This window comes from Malus domestica, chromosome 09, assembly GCF_042453785.1.
Source record: "Malus domestica chromosome 09, GDT2T_hap1".
In the NCBI taxonomy this organism is placed as follows: Eukaryota; Viridiplantae; Streptophyta; class Magnoliopsida; order Rosales; family Rosaceae; genus Malus; species Malus domestica.
Genome location: NC_091669.1, coordinates 2,079,601 through 2,095,682, shown reverse-complemented (window position 1 = coordinate 2,095,682; position 16,082 = coordinate 2,079,601). Strand labels below are relative to the sequence as shown.

Sequence of the window (16,082 nt, the reverse complement as noted above, 5' to 3'; positions counted from 1 at the left end):
ATGTGGGGATTTTTGCCATCTCTAAATTAGATAATTACAGGGTATATTTACCTATAAGAAATAAGAATTAGAATTATTTTTATTCTTGAATTTTATGCATTTACTAATATATGGATAAAAGAATTATTTTACTACTTAACCTTTTCTTACATTTATTTACATGTAAGAAATTAAAAAAAAAGTGCACGTTTCCTCTTAAAAATTCGTAATCAAATTAAAAAAATAAGAAATCAGATCGGATACTAATTGTTTCTTACACACATTTTGTTAATTTATATCCGTTAATTTTTTTCAATTCATCTTATCCAACGGTTAAAAATTAGAAAAATTGGTGAAAAATAAAATAGAATAGGCGAATATCACACCCCGTCAAAGATATTTGGGAAAAGTATATAAAACGAAAAAGAAAAAGAAAAAGAGGGAAAAGCACGAGGCAATAAATCAGTCCTTGAGTTAGAAGAACAAGAAATCTCTGAAGCCTGGATCGCCGTTGACCAGTTACTAGTAATTCCCTCTCTCTCTCACGTTAGGTAAGGGTTCTGAAAGAGATCAGTGAATTCAATTTACGGTTTTGCGATAATCTAACTCAAAAGTTTGCATCTTGATAAAGTTCAATGATTTGGTTCTGAATCTGAGCTTGGTTATTGGTTAATTGATTGCAGATTTGTGAGCTCTGTCAAATGGAGAAGGATCAGAAGGTTGCATCGGAAGAAGACCCCAAGATCGATCTGTTCGAAGACGACGACGAGTTCGAGGAATTCAACATCAATGAAGGTAATTTTTGGAACCCTAATTTTGTTTATTATCTATAGTTATATATATATATATATATTTTTTTTTTTTTTTTTTTTTAGTAGTTAATAGGTATGCAGCTATTTGTTCTGTAATTGTTTCCAATTACTTCATAGAATTGATAAATTGAAGTGGGTTTTGTTTCGATTTACTTCTTGCTATTATTTTTAAACTAATAAGATCGTCCTGCTACTTTTACTTGCGAAACTGATTCGTTGTGAGGAGCGTGTAATTCGTATATCCTAGCATTATCTTAGCATACAGTCCATCTAGTCTGGTCTTTGAAGATATTGATGATTGCGAAATAAGTGCGAGAGGAACCTCCTGATTTCGTGTTGTTATCTTCGATTGTTGTATGAAATATCCAAGCTTGTAAATTGATTTTGGCATCAGAGCACCAATGCCCCGCGATGCTGCGAAGGAGGTTACTTGTTGAGGCAGATAGCATTATGGCATTGATTCTTTGTGCTAAACAGGATATTTGGTTTCGTTTTAGGATGCTGCGGCGGCATCTATGTTTTGTATTTTGTAATTGAGGCAGCCTTCGGTGGATATTATTTTCAGGATATGAAACAGCGGTTTGAGAAATAACGAGGTTTGAACTTGGATGCACAACACGATGAAGTCATACAAAGCTGCTTTTAGTTCTAAACTATGACTACAGATTGTGTTTGGTGGAATACATTCTTCCATTTAGGCTTCGCCTTTTCGTTTTAATGAACTTTGCGTTTATGAAAGTTATTAAGTTGAACGGGATATACACTATGGGTTTTCTCCCTTAGTTACTGATAGGATAAAGCATTATCTTAAATTTTTGTAATTTCTTTTCGTTATTGACTTGGCTCCTGTGTTTATGCGGGCAGAGTGGGATGAGAAGGAAGAAGAGATAGATTCAACACCACAACAATGGGAGGATGATTGGGATGATGATGATGTCAACGATGATTTCTCTCTGCAGCTGAAGACGGAACTCGAGAGCAACGCTGAGAAGAGCTAAGTTCATGTCTCTTTGGCTTCCTTCCTAATGAACTTCATGATCGTAGTGATTCGGTATAACCTAGTATGCCTGTGATTTGGTGGGTAGCCAAGCCCTTTCATTAGAGTATCGAAAACTGCAGTATTTACCGTTCTTGTTAAAAGATAATCGACTTGCAAGATTTCAGTAACTCGTTATGTTCGGAATCATGAAGAGTGATGAGCACCACTTAACTATATTCTTCTCGCGATTATCGTTCTGTATTTGAATGTGGTCTGTTTCTTCCCTTTGAAGTTTATGTATGAGTCAGTAGTTAAGAAATTTATAGGCTTCGACGTCTAACGTGTTCTAGGACGAAGCTTCTAACTGTATGCATCACTTTCATGGCTATCTCTGCAGCCCCAGATCCCCTTCTTCCTCTTCTATTTCTCCATCTACGCCGTCGACTATCTCACTGTTCGTCAGCTCAGTCTCGTTCTGTAATGCCCTCCCATCTTCCCCCTAATCTTCAAACCCATGCGATAGCTATGACCTTCTTCCCCGATTTTTCCTTTTTCCGCATACAATACCATGTCGCCCATTTTCAGTAGTTATCAATAGTTACAAACACATCCCGACGTTCGTAATATGCCAATCAATTTTGTATGGAGTTGTTATTTGCATCCAAAAAAAAAAAAAAGAAATCACTCATCGTCCACGCATATGGCACAAAGTGTGAAATTTTTTGATTTTTTGTTTTTGAAATAGAATGAGAGAGGAAGAGGGTGATATGGAATGTGGGAGTTGGAAGTTTTTTATTTTTTTATTTTTTTTTAAGATATGTTAGGATTACATGTAGGTGATGCTTTGAAGAAAAAAAAAACAGCAAAATTTGGTTGTGTGAAATTATATTTTTGCCCATATTTCTTAAGGAAAACTAATGAAAAAAGCTTGAAAACTTTGAGTTTTAATGATAAGGACAAAATAAAAGGTAAAATGAATAGTACCAAGATTGAATTTTTAGTGTGAAAATGTGGTTTTTCGTTAAAATGAACAGTACCGCATGTGCTTTTTGTTAAAGTTCCCTTCCTCTTATTCATGTTCTGTTTTAGTTAGAGGGTTAAACTGGTAATTTCATTAAGTTTTGGTTGACAATAAGTGTTTTATTAATTGTAGAGATTAGTAGAGATAATGGAAAAAAGATGGAAACTGTTATTAGCACTCCAAAACTCACATTCTACACTCCTCACAAGTGTATTTTCTTTCTAATTATTGAAAATTTAGGGTGCAAAATGAGATTTTTGGAATGGTAATAACAATTCGTAAAAAAATTACTATTTTGAAGTACTAGTAATGCAGTGCAATCCACCATGGGTATCCAAGTTTGAGTTTCCCTCTCCATCTTTTAGGTGAATTTTAGTATAATTAGTATATTAGTAACATTTTCCGAGGCAAAGGAGTGGAGGATAAAATTTATGATAATAATAGCGCACTTATCACAGGGGCTATGTTTAGACGTTAAAATGAAAAAAACCATTCTCCAACCAAAGACGGCCTTGGGCTACAAGAACAAAGCTCTATGTAGCCCAAGGGCTGGACACGAGTAGCCAGCTCTTCAGCCGCTGGCTTGGTTCATCTTCTTCCATCATTTGGTGTTCGCGCTCCTCCAGTTCGGAATCCAAATTAGAACTGGAAGCGCAATTGAAATTCATCGTAGAATTGTTTTGACACATGTTTGAATGGATTGTAGGAAATGTCTGAACGATGAGTGGAAACGTTTGAACACGAGAGCAACGTCTACCCTAATGAGTTACATGCAGACTTCTAAATACGTATATAATTGACAACAATAGGGAGATATTGAACAAACTGTACGTGAAGAAAAGAAAAAAAATATCCAAAAGTAGTAATAATTTTGCAGAACTTCCATCGAAGGTGACGATGATCTAGTCTTCTAGGGCTGTTCGAGGGCAGAATTATCACCTGCCAAAACCACAGACACTTTCTGGTAACTTTCCTGTATAGACATTGGATAGAAGCAGGCCTAGCCTTTCGAGACAGCATCAAGCATTACCACCTTGTTTTGCCTTGAGGACAAGCTCCTCTGTGGTGGTGCCAATGATCTCGTTAGCACGCTTCAGCCCAACGCAGTAAAACCGTCCAACAGAATCCTAAATTCGTGGGCAGTTTCAAGTTAGTAAAGGGAAATGAAAAAAATGGTCTTCCAGGAGCAAGCGTGGCTGTTTCTCACATCCTACATGCAACTAAAGAAAACAAGCTCAAAGGTTTCGATCCCTCATCGTTGCCTCACTTTTCACAGTTCCTAATGCAATCAAATAACGGCCATGAAAAGCCTCAACCATCCTACTATTCCTTTTCACGGTTATATTTAAGCAGGGATGATCAGCCTCGGTTGAAATACAACTCTATAAACTATCAAAGAAGGGCTTTATGGAGTCTTACCTGAGCAACAATTTTCAATTTCACCAACTTCTGAACTGCATCCTCCACCTCGAAATTGCAATTGGCGTTAAACTCGGTTTTAATTAGTTCCTCACACCACATATCCAGGTCCTATAACAAATCATCCCCAGTAAGACTTTAGCAATACTAGTTAAGAATGCATATTATAATTCTTGTAATTATTCGGGAACTGTAAATGGAAGTAGAAAAGCAATCTGAGAGATATGTACTTTTAAAGTAGCTTTCCCTTGCTCCATTAATATATAGTAAGCAATTATCACCTCCTTGACCTGCACATTCAAGAGATTGAATACCAGTATAATCTTGAATAAATTCCAATTTAAAATGAAAAAAAAAATGAAGTTTAGGTTATATCATTAACATGTCGCAACTGGGTCAATTCACCTGACCTTGTTAATCATGCAATATCTGACTTTACTTATGCCTGATTATTCATAAGGTTAAATTGTTTTAGATACAAGTAGGACATAAACCCTGAAATTCTTCCTTTCGATTGTATCTCACATTAGATATGTGTAAATAAATTGTGGAACATTCAAGCTAAAGTCCATAAGGGCAAACAACTAGCTAAGGTTTTGGCACTGCGCCACATTTCTATGAGTACGTGCAACCGTGAGCATTAGTTTTCGTTTCTATGAGAATGTATATAAAGTTTACAACTTACTTCCTGTTGAATCACATCATCACACAAGTGCAGAAGAGTGCCCCTTCCGCTATCTAGTTGTTTGTCATACATGGACTGTGTTATCAAGTTCTGATATGCAACCAAGTTCTGCTGAAACCTACGGACAATTAAGAAGTAGTAGGCACATTAGTAATTAACAACTTATTCAACTGCGGAAAAACGATAAACAATAACGTATCACCCCCAAGCAACCAAATTGGAAAAACATGAATTGTAACAAGAAACTTTACGTGAAGTATATCTTAGCACAGTAACCAATCACAGTGGAAAGAATTGCAATAATGACCCAAAGATCAGCTTTAGGCATTTCAACCGAACCAACAACGGCAACCTGCAAAAAAACAGAAATGGTAAGCTGCATTTTCACCACAAAAATGACGAACAGTGCACCAATACAAACTTCATTGCTATCTCAATAAACTGACCAGCCCAACTACAGCAGAGACAAGGAACTTGACCCAGTCCATTGGAGTTAATCCCGGGTTCTTCTTCTCAGGCTGTAAATGGCAAAAGGTTCCACACCAGGTCATCAGTTGTACAAGGGCTATGAGAAGTATAAAATCCCATAAAAGAGAGGAAAAGAAGAAAGAGCAAGAGAAACGCACAAGAACTATCTCCATATCAGCCATCGGAATATTTCTGAAGTGCTTTACATATATTCCCCTTTCTTCTTTGGCTTTGGTACTTGCCCGCCTGAACAGTAACATTCTCTTATCAATAAGTATTTTTTCAAGGTCCTTTCAAGACTGGTTTCCCAGAGCATGAATTCAATTAGTAGGCAATTAAACCCCCTTGCCCTTCAAAAAATCCATAAAGTATCATGCATTGAACTTTCTCCAATATAAATCAAACTGTTTGCAAGCCTAGTTTTCCTTTGCAAAAGAATACACTATAAGAAGCAACTAGGAGCACGCTCATTTAAAATAATTTAGACTGTCAACACTGATATGCCTAACCTTGTGACTTGAATACTAGCCAAATTTTTCACAAGAAGATTATGAAAAAAAAAAAAAAAAAAAAAAGATGTTCAATCTAAAGAACAGTACCTGTAAACAACAATTATCCTATCAAAGGTTGGCTCTTTGATTGTCGTCTTGCTCAGCAAATTTTTAACACTGAAGGACACAGCATATAAATGTCATGAAGTGGAAATAATTACCTTAAGATTGAGACAAGGAATACGGAATCAGGACTTAAATGATTTTAATTGCTGTTGAACTTTAGTATATATGTATACTCTGAAATAAAGAGTATAGTTTAAAATTAGAGAACTTTTAGCATAAGTCCGAGAAAAATCCTAGGAATATATAGATCACAATGAAAATAAATGTTTAGGATATTCCAGTGTAATCCAAAGCAGTCTATACTCTATATGGACAAGAATTCCAAGTTTCAATAGAGATGGAAAACTTCAGGATCCATCCAACTGAAATCTAAGAAATCATGAATGAAGAAATAAGATCCCGCCGCATAGAATGGCAAGCATATAGCTCAGTAATATACCAATACTAATAGCTCCACAAGAAAATACAAGAAAACTAAAGCTGGATAAAGAATAACCTTAGTTCCATTTTTTCTAGACGGATTCTTTCAATAAATAAGTCTTCATCTTCTCCATCTGCTCCAGAGACAATCTCATCATTCTTTTTTGGATCAGACTTAGGTCGTCCACTTGACCATCTGGATAAAAGTTTTTCGATCCTGCAATCAGCATAACACCAAAAATGATATAGAGAAAGAAACTCTTAAGTTTGAATAAATTAATATCTATAACACATCTTCTCAGCTATTTGCTCAATGGTTTTGGTAATACCAATCACCAATGATGCAAAATATGATGTTCCAGTTATTGGTCAACGATGATGTTTCATTAAAAGACTCATAATTGTTCACCTAGTTTACGGTTTAAATAGTTTCAACTATTATCTCCAAAGTTATGTTATTCCAATTTCCAGTAGGTCAATAATAGACAACAGCTAAAAAAAATTATTTACCTAGTTATTCGTAAAAGATATGCCCAAAAGCGCGCAATCATCATGTCCACTTTCTCCATGAAAAAGTAATCAGTTGTCTGATCAAGTCCAACGCCACGCCGGAAGATAATGTACTGAAGTATGAAACAATGCAGATTAGATCTCTAGAAACATAAAGACAGTGGAAGGAAGAGAGGGAGGGTGGGAGCCTAACTAGTATTTCCTACATTAACAAGGAAGAGGCAGATAATCTAAATAGAGCCAATCCTATATAATATCAACTTGAAATATTACGGGTTTAAAATTCCAAATTGTTTCCAGTGTTTTATAATGAACTTGAACTACCTTATCAGCAAACTCTGGAAGGTTTGGTTGAGGATGCTCAGCGAAATAATTCTTTAAGAGCTTCTTATCAAGCTGCATTCAACAGAAGCAATACTCGGGATCAGGGAATGTGAATGACATGAATATATTAACGTTATCAGGTATGTACTTAATGAACTGAAACAGGAAAACATATTTGCGACTACAACAAACCTTAGATTCGTCAACTGTGATGGGTAGATTTAGAAGATACTGGCCTGAACGTGCAACCTCAATTTCCTCATTACTTGTTATATTGAAATTACTCTTCTCCATCACCTGCATCATAACCAGCAGTTTAGTTGTCCTACTTTCAAACTGGTTTCCCATTGCGTAAATATAATCGCTCCGGTTCCGACAAGGGCTTTCTTTTGGCTTCTCTTTTTTTCACTTTTTCACGTTTCTTTTAGTTGTATGGGCATACGAGAAAACAAAAACATAAAAAGACATAAAGTGAATCAGCCTTAGAACCTGAAATAAGTACTTCAAGAAATTCTGCTCAAGCACATCAACTTCTTTCACGGAAAAGTTCTGCTGCTCCAATTTTTTAGCCCCATTTACAGGGTCAAAGAGGGAGTACAATTGCTGCAAAGAAAATTTGATAACATGAGAAAACAATACATGCCGATTGTTGATGCAAATCGTCTCCATGTCAAAAGGGCACTGAAAACATGAGCATACCATCAAATCCTCGAATTGCAGAAGATACCAAGCCCGAATTGTGTACTCAACTCTCTTGCACAACTTCAAAAACTCCGCCCGGTCGGAACTATGTTCTGCAGATTTTCCAAAAACCCGGATTTTTCAGCTAAGCAAAACACAATGCAACTCTAAAAATGTTGGAGAAAACAAAAACAACCCACGAATCGAATTCTTCCGGCAGTGCCAAAACAGCAAAATTTAAACAAAACCCAGCTAGGCAAATGCAAAACCAAACAAGAACAAATATTTGCACCAAACCCACAAAAGTTAGAGAAAATAAACACAACCCATGAATCAAACCGGGCCAACAAGTGCTAAAAGCATCAAAATTTAAACCAAAAAATTGAAATTTGAACAAAATCCAGAAATTAAACAAGCTAATAGAAGAACCCACCAATGAGGTTGGCCAAGGTCATGATAATCTTGGGCTTGATGATCGGGATGACGGATTCGCGCTCTATTCGAATCATATCCTTCTTCTTCTGCTCCATATTTTGTGCTTTGTTTTCTCAGAATTCTGAAAAACTGGAAGCGGAATAGCCAATGGCAGATGCAACACCCCCGCCCCTTTTTAGTTGGGTTGAATTTGGATTCTTTATCGGGATTACAATCAAAGGTTTCTTTGTGGTTTTGGGTTTGGCATTTCTTGTGGGGTTGTTTGTATTCTTGCAAACAGAGTGCGTGTTGTCGGGGGAGAGAGACAGAGTGAGGCGGAAGGGAGCCACCGAAACCAAACCAAGTGGAAAAGGGAACAGTGATACTGCCGGTGCTGGTGACAAATATCTTTAGATCGCAATGATTGGACTCAAAGGATTTACCGCGGTCGACTAGTTTACTACAGTTTTTTTTTTTGGGATAAATTAGTGTTTACTCAAGCTCTTAAAACTTTTGAGGGTTACTAAACTAATTTTCCACACCATTTTTATCATTTCGGACGTTATATTATTTATTATCATCAAATTGAATTGAATTGAATTGTTAAAAAATTACAACTTTTTTTATATTATTATTAAGTTACATTAAGATGTGCGAGGGTTTAAACTTGAAACGCAGTGAGCTGAAGAAAAATATCCTAATTGCCATAGTAATCTACCACTTGCAATATAACAGTATATTTTTACTAAGAAGTTGAGGATTTAGGTTAAGGAACATAATGAGTTAGCTACAACAATCTAGTATCGAACTCGTTGTTTACATGATACGAACCTAAAATTTTACACTTATAAGGCTAGAGTAATACTATTTGATTGGTAACACCATGTGATGGTGTAACTGTCATATGAACATGTATAAAATGCGCTCAAAGCTTTTGCAATTAAGGGTGGGCTCGGAAAATTGAAAACCGAAAAAAATTAGACCAAATACAAGATTGAAACAAAAAATCGAACCGAACCAAAAACTACTAGTTTGGTTTTGATTTTGGCGGTTCATAAACCAAACCAAACCAAATCGAATGATGTAAACTAAATCATGGTAGCCCAATTTCAAGTCAACCATTAGCCTACTTTCAATCAAAGGTTGGGTAAACTCAACTTTAGGCCCAAATATGTTGAAAGTCGTATTCCCTAATTTTTTTTTTTCTTCAATTTTTCTGCAATTTTTATGTTAACAAGAAAATGAAAAAAAAAAAACAAAACCAAACCAAAACGAAAAGGCCAAACAAAAATAATTCGGTTTCTCCTTTACAAATTATAAAACCTAACCAAACTGAATAGTAATTTTGGTTTGATTTTCAGTTTTGGTTAAAAACCGATCCGAAGTGAAATGGATCCACCCCTGCTTGCAATTTTATGGCAACAAAAAAGTACATTGTAGTTGGGAGATATTCGATCAATGCTCGTGGATGGTAACGTTGATACCAAATCAGATTAGCCCATCGTGTGATTAGTCCAACTTCCCCCTCCTTTTTAATGTAACGACACTTAAATTTAACCACTTAAGACACAAGCCCTTTTAAAAAGGTCCAGTTTAGTGCATAATAATAAAAAAGAAAGGGTCAAGTTTGGTGCCCATAAATCAATAATCTCGTTGCCGACACAGCTTATAACACCAGGTGAGCCCTCTGCATTTGGGGTGACACTTGCGTGGGATTCTGAATCAGCTTCCCGCTTGGATGTTAAGAGGTTCAACAAATGACGTGGTCGGACACTCTTACACAAGTAAAACGCAAAGGCAAGCGAGTAATAAACACATCATGATCACAAAATATCTAAAACCAGAGCTCAGCGGCCGGTAGTTGGCTAAGAATGAATGGGCTGATCGGACTTTTCACCCAATAATATGGATGAGGAAGGAACACTGTCATCGTGTAAGCAGATGGACAGCAAATGATTGAATAAAAGAAACATCTCAACATTTCAACAGCAACGATTGAAGGAACAAAGCCAGGCAGTAATAACTTGACCTGTGAAGAATATTATCGTAGAACTATGGCTCAACTACATGCTCCGACTGTAGACCGAACATCTCAACCTTTCGAAGAATTTACAAACACGAAAAAATGAAATGAGAAATTGACGAAGCAAATCAAATCAAGGGCAGATATAGGCCTTCCTAAAGCTCATATATGTTGAAAATGGAGATATAATGCTACTAAAGCTCGTGCGCGTTTCAATTTAAACCTGTGTCAGGAGCCCACAACAAGACCTTCCCGAGATATATTGGTAACCCGAAGAACAGCTTGTGCACTGAGAGGCGAGAGTTTTGACTGACAAAAGTTCTCCCATGAGCTCGTTTCTGAGAGCTCAGGCGCTGGTGCTGAGCTCGTTTCTGGATGTTCAGACACAGCTGCTGGTGGGGGATAATCAAATTTCTCGTAAACAGTCTGCAGCTCCAGGAGGAGGATCCGAGCAGCCTCCCTCGACTCAGGAAGCTGGTCACTAAGCTGGGATGCAGCAATTTGAATTAATTTGTCAATCCCATATGCTTTAATACCTTCAACACCCTGTTGACAGAAACAAGATAAGCATATAACAGGAAGAAATAAGTAGAACCACGTCTAGTTGAAGGTCTTGCTGAATCTACCCTACAACATGCTTGTTCATTTTCTCAATGTGCAATACGTGATAACAGACAAGTCATAGAACAACAAACAATAATGAAACTAGGTGCACTCAGGGAGAAGATCGCACATAAAAGACGGGGTTTGGATATGCAATTGAGTAATAGTTGACAGAAAGCACATGGGTGCAACAGTACAGGGTTCAATGAAGCCATAGGAATCTACATAGTATCAGCACAGGGACATACACTTCAATAAAACTCCAGCTTTTGGTTTTTGAAATCTATAAAACGGTTAGGCCATTTTGCCAATTCCAGTTTGACGGGACAGGTCCTAAACAATAAGCAAAAGCTAATGCAGTACAAGAGTATATATAAAAGGGGCAAAGGAAGATAATGAGTTCATAAATGACTATCCCCCACCAAAAAAAATTGAAGAATAAGATGTTACATCAGGAGCAGCACACAAAAAAAAGCAGCATCTGCTACTACAACTCGATAAAACTTGGAAACCAATGCAACACTCAAATGAATCTGGCAGTAGCAATTTGTGGGGTGAAGGAAAAATGAATCAATAAACAAACACATGAAAGAAAATAGAATTATATGAAACAATTGAAATATTAAGAAAAATCAACAAACAATGTGGTGAGCAATAGGATGTGTCCTCTTACCAGTCGTGGAACACTTCGACAAAAGCACGTTGATGCCTTTGCTCGAACTCTAGGATTTCTGTTCTTCAGATATGGTTGCAACTTGGGTAACAACAATGTAGGGGAAACCCAAGTGGTCATCGCTACTAAAGCTCTCTCAGCTGCCTCACATACAAATCGTTTGTCTTGTGAAGACTTTAGAAGAAGTTGTGTAAGCTGCATGGGTCAGGTTTGATTAAATGGGGGAAAAAGAACTAACACTTCCTTGCATATAAGAATAGAATCCTTTACTATACAAACAAAGTAAAGCAATACAGCAGAAAAGTTTCAAAGATTTTACATTACCATAGGGTCCAATGAATCAATCACAAGATCAGCATATGCATTGAAAATATCAGCAGATGTCATAATTGCAGTTTTGCAAACAGCACTTCTTGGATTCTTAAGTGACTTTACCACAAGCAATATCACATCTCCCCTATTGAGTAAAATGATGACAAAAGTTAAATGTGTCAGCATTGACAATCATCGATAACACATAATAATTCTTCGGATCAAGACATCAAGTAAGAGCATGAGACTTACAACATATCAAGCATGGCTTCCTTATGAAATATAGAAAATCGACGCACATTATTGAGCGCTTCACACACCAGAACCCAATCTTTAGATTCTAGTCCTGTTAAGAGTATCTGAAATATCAAACACATCACACAGTTAGCTGACATGCATATCAATGGTGAAACGTCAGAAATGCCTAGGTTACATTAAAGTGCCACAAGAAGGCATAAAAACGAATACCTTAAGACTTGTATCCACATTTTCTAGATCATTCAGATTCTTGGACTCAATGTATTCTACTTCGGCAATTCCAACCTCGGGTACGGAACTTGCAACTTCCTCACCATTTATTGAAAGTGAACCCAACGAAGCGGTGGTTTTCTTCAGGCATTCGTCATGATTTTCATTAGCATTTGCAGCGACATGCTTAGTTATATTCCCTTTGCTAGAGTCTTCATTCTTCCTCTCGGATCCAAGTATTGTATTGAGATCTCTAAGAGCATTCTCTGACATTGTTGCTGACCTTCAACTCTGAAACCAACAAATTTCGACCAGTGAGCACGCAAACTCAAATGTAACAAAAGAACTTCCACAGTTCTATTCACAGTTAACATTCACCTAGCAACTGCATAGAATCAAGATATAAATTCAATTCCAGTTGCTTGGAAGATCCAGAAAACGAAAACCACTTACTCCGAATATCCAACAAATTATGAAAATACAACTTACTAAGGATAATAATGAACCGAAACCAAAAGCATATACGTGACAAAAAGCGTAAATATTTATTTTGATCGAATTTCGAGTGTGAACACGAAATGCAACAACACAACGTCCACAATTCCCTACGTGGTAAATAATCAACTCGCAACATCATAGAATCGAGATAGAAATTCAATTCCAGTTGCTTGAAAGATCTATTAAACAGAAAATCCATTGAAAATACTACTTAATATCGACAATAATACGCGAAACCAAAAAAATAAAATAAAAAATCGAAAGAATCGGTAAAACTAAACCTAAACAGAAGATCTAGGGCTCCAATCACTGTACAAAATCAAAAATACTAATAACAAAACTAAATCAATCAGCTTCAACACGGATCATACGAGTTTCCCCTAAAATTCACACATTAGAATCCAACTCTACAGCGTATACACACACAGGCATATATACACATATACATATATCGATTCAATCGGAGCTCCGAAACGAAAACAATATCAGTAGAACAAGCATCGATTGTATGAAATGTGCGTGCGATTGCGAATCGGCGAATGCGCATACAATCCTAGAGAGAGAAAGAGAGAGAGGAGAGAGAGAGAGAGGAGAGAGAGAGAGAGTACCAGAGAGAGGGAAATGCGAGGGATCAGAACCAGCAAGCGTCAATGGAAGCTTTGAGTGAGTCCACACTCCCAGAAAATGGGCGGACTTTAAATAATCGAGTTCTTATTTATTTATCTTTTTGGTGTAACCGGCGAGGCAGTCAGACGAGCCTCGGGACGACGCCGCTTTGTGGTTAAGTGGGTTAAACCCGACCTGGGCCGGCAGAATCTGGATCCCGCATGTGACCGCCTCCAATGAACCCGGATCCTCTCGGGCCCCAAAAAATTTGATCCTAAGAATCAAATAATCCGGATCGTTGAAATTTGATCCAACGATTACAATTATTATAATTTTTAGAAAAATTCTTGTTTGTAATCGTTAGATCAAACAAATTTCTACGGTCTAGATCATTTGATCTTAGCTTAAATTTTTTTGAATACGGAGGAGGGATCCGGATCCACCTCTAATGTCGTATTTAATTTTGTTTGTTGTGGATTTTGGCGCGGATTGGCCCATTGAATTGGTATCTAATTTCGAAAACGCCATTGCCTCTCATAATTGCCATTTTTTATTGACACATTTAATTTTCGGTCGTTTCCTTGTTTGGAGCCTTGATTTTGATCTGACGCTCCAAAAGGAAAATGAAACTTTTGATTTGACGTGCGAATTGAAAAAAAGAAAGGTAAATGTTGGGTGATGCTATATCTTATTCACGTGCGAATTGAAAAAAAGAAAGGTAAATGTTGGATGATGCTATATCTTATTTATGTGACCACGATTAAATTAGTGTGCATGTGCATACGTGTTTTGGGTCTGATAATTTATGATCATATGTAACTTTTTGAAGTTTGGTTTGAATTTTTCTCTTTAAGATTCGTAGTTCTATTAAAAAACAACAAAACTAATTGAATTAGATTGTCTAGTTTGATTTGGTTTGGTTTGGGTTTGTATTATGTTGAGAAATCGGACTAAAATGGTCGAATTGGTTCAAGAATCACCAAATTGCATTTGATTAAACTGTATTTTTGATGTGTTGTGTTTTTTTAACGTGCCAGCAAAGATTTTCCAATTTCTGTTTATTGACAACATCAATTCGTTAGTCAGCTCCAAGCCTCCAAGCTAATAAAACCTTCATTAAATCTATTTTTTTTATTCATCAAGTAATTTAAAATATCGCATTGATTGACATATATGTCATATAACATCTCACATCGCTCAGGAAAATGGATCATCTAAGCCTTATATGTATATTCTCATCTCTATCTAGCACGAGGCCTTTTGGGAGCTCATTGCCTTCGGATTCCATCGAAACTCCGAAGTTAAACGAGTTCGCGCGAGAGCAATCTCAGGATATGTGACCCACTGGGAATATCTCGTGTGAGTTTCTAGAAGAAAAAAAACCGTGGAGACATGATTAGGGTCCAAAGCGGACAATATCATACTACGGCATAATCGAGCCCCGACTATGATGGGGACCCGGGTCGGGATGTGACATGTCATATTCCACAATCCATGTAACTATCAAACATTTGGATCGATTATAAAAAAAATGATTGAATTCAAAATTTAAGTCATATTTTAGAGGCCATATGCAGTTTAGCGAAAAAGTAAAAAGTATAATCTAAGGAATTTTGTGCCAACTTTAAAAGACAAAGTGTTTTCTGTTTTTATTATGGGAAACAGAAAGTAATTAGTAAATTGACGGCCTAATTTGCTTTAAAATTTGATTTAGGCACATATTTAGTCCTCTAGCCATCAAATCGCATCTAAATAAGTTGGTATGTTCGACAAAAATAAAGTTAATAAGACCCCATTTGGACGAAGCAATTTCAAATAAAGTGTTTGGATTTGCCAAAAAATGCTATATTATTTATTTATTTATTTTAGAACATCGATATTTTTATACTAGAGAAATTAGGAGTTTGGTTAAACCATACAATGGGTAGTCTAATTTGGTATCGAATTCGTCTTTCACAAGATTCAAACATAAGACATCTCACTTCTAAGCAAAGAAGAATATCATCAGATCATAGTACTGAATGACAAAATGCTATATTCTTTAAACAATTTGGTAACACTGTATTTGAAAAAAGAAACAATGTAATTTACACAAACAATGTAGCTTAACTACGCGAAAAGGAATTCAAGATTGAATGTAGAGTGGACCATACCAATTACTATAACTAATTTGGCTAGGTCTAAATTTGTAACGTAAAATATTATTTGAAATAACATAGGCTTTGTGCTCTTCATTGCACTCATGTTCAAATTTGTTATTGTAAATTAGAAGAATCCTTGAAATATATGATAACAGAGTTTTAAGTGAAGAGATCTCTACTTTGTTTTTCAAAAAATAGAGATTAGTTGTAGAACTTACACCACATCGAACTTTAATGATCTGGAATCCGAACCGTCTCTTTTTCATGTTGCACCTTATAGATCATCACTGCAAAATATTAGCCAAATAAAAAATATTTGATGCATCTAATTGAATTCAAAGAAATTGATGAACAATATGTTCTAAGAAACATTGAAATTTCACCGTAACAATTAAATAGGCAAATGATTTTGGATTGAATTGAATATTT

The 16,082-nt window shown here is 36.2% G+C and overlaps 3 protein-coding genes across 5 annotated transcripts; 1 reads left to right on the top strand and 2 right to left on the bottom strand.

Annotated features, from left to right (window-relative positions):
- Window positions 1–368: 368 nt before the first annotated feature.
- On the top strand, window positions 369–2,004 carry LOC103411169 (protein DELETION OF SUV3 SUPPRESSOR 1(I)-like). Of its 2 annotated transcripts, none has more exons than XM_029107757.2 (3): window positions 369–530; window positions 663–774; window positions 1,656–2,004. In XM_029107757.2, exons 2-3 carry the CDS (start codon window positions 681–683, stop codon window positions 1,787–1,789), a joined length of 228 nt encoding a protein of 75 aa, XP_028963590.1. In that variant the 5' UTR covers window positions 369–530; window positions 663–680; the 3' UTR covers window positions 1,790–2,004. The 2 variants fall into 2 exon arrangements, with proteins under 2 accessions (XP_028963590.1, XP_028963591.1); XM_029107758.2 differs by having other exon boundaries at window positions 370–504.
- Window positions 2,005–3,487: 1,483 nt separating this feature from the next.
- Window positions 3,488–8,827, bottom strand: LOC103442269 (uncharacterized). Its single transcript, XM_008381042.4, has 15 exons — window positions 8,349–8,827; window positions 7,934–8,028; window positions 7,724–7,837; window positions 7,427–7,531; window positions 7,235–7,306; window positions 6,911–7,023; window positions 6,477–6,617; window positions 5,963–6,031; window positions 5,522–5,609; window positions 5,342–5,413; window positions 5,147–5,247; window positions 4,896–5,013; window positions 4,441–4,500; window positions 4,211–4,321; window positions 3,488–3,918 (listed from the first exon to the last, which is right to left on the bottom strand). The coding sequence occupies exons 1-15, from the start codon at window positions 8,443–8,445 to the stop codon at window positions 3,811–3,813; spliced, it is 1,464 nt and encodes a 487-aa protein (XP_008379264.2). The 5' UTR covers window positions 8,446–8,827; the 3' UTR covers window positions 3,488–3,810.
- Window positions 8,828–10,285: 1,458 nt separating this feature from the next.
- LOC103442268 (uncharacterized) lies at window positions 10,286–13,788 on the bottom strand. 2 transcript variants are annotated; one of them, XM_029107756.2, is made up of 6 exons: window positions 13,515–13,788; window positions 12,409–12,699; window positions 12,193–12,299; window positions 11,953–12,085; window positions 11,629–11,823; window positions 10,286–10,898 (listed from the first exon to the last, which is right to left on the bottom strand). In XM_029107756.2, exons 2-6 carry the CDS (start codon window positions 12,679–12,681, stop codon window positions 10,581–10,583), a joined length of 1,026 nt encoding a protein of 341 aa, XP_028963589.1. In that variant the 5' UTR covers window positions 12,682–12,699; window positions 13,515–13,788; the 3' UTR covers window positions 10,286–10,580. The 2 variants fall into 2 exon arrangements, with proteins under 2 accessions (XP_028963589.1, XP_070660922.1); XM_070804821.1 differs by having other exon boundaries at window positions 13,545–13,613.
- Between the last annotated feature and the right edge of the window lie 2,294 nt (window positions 13,789–16,082).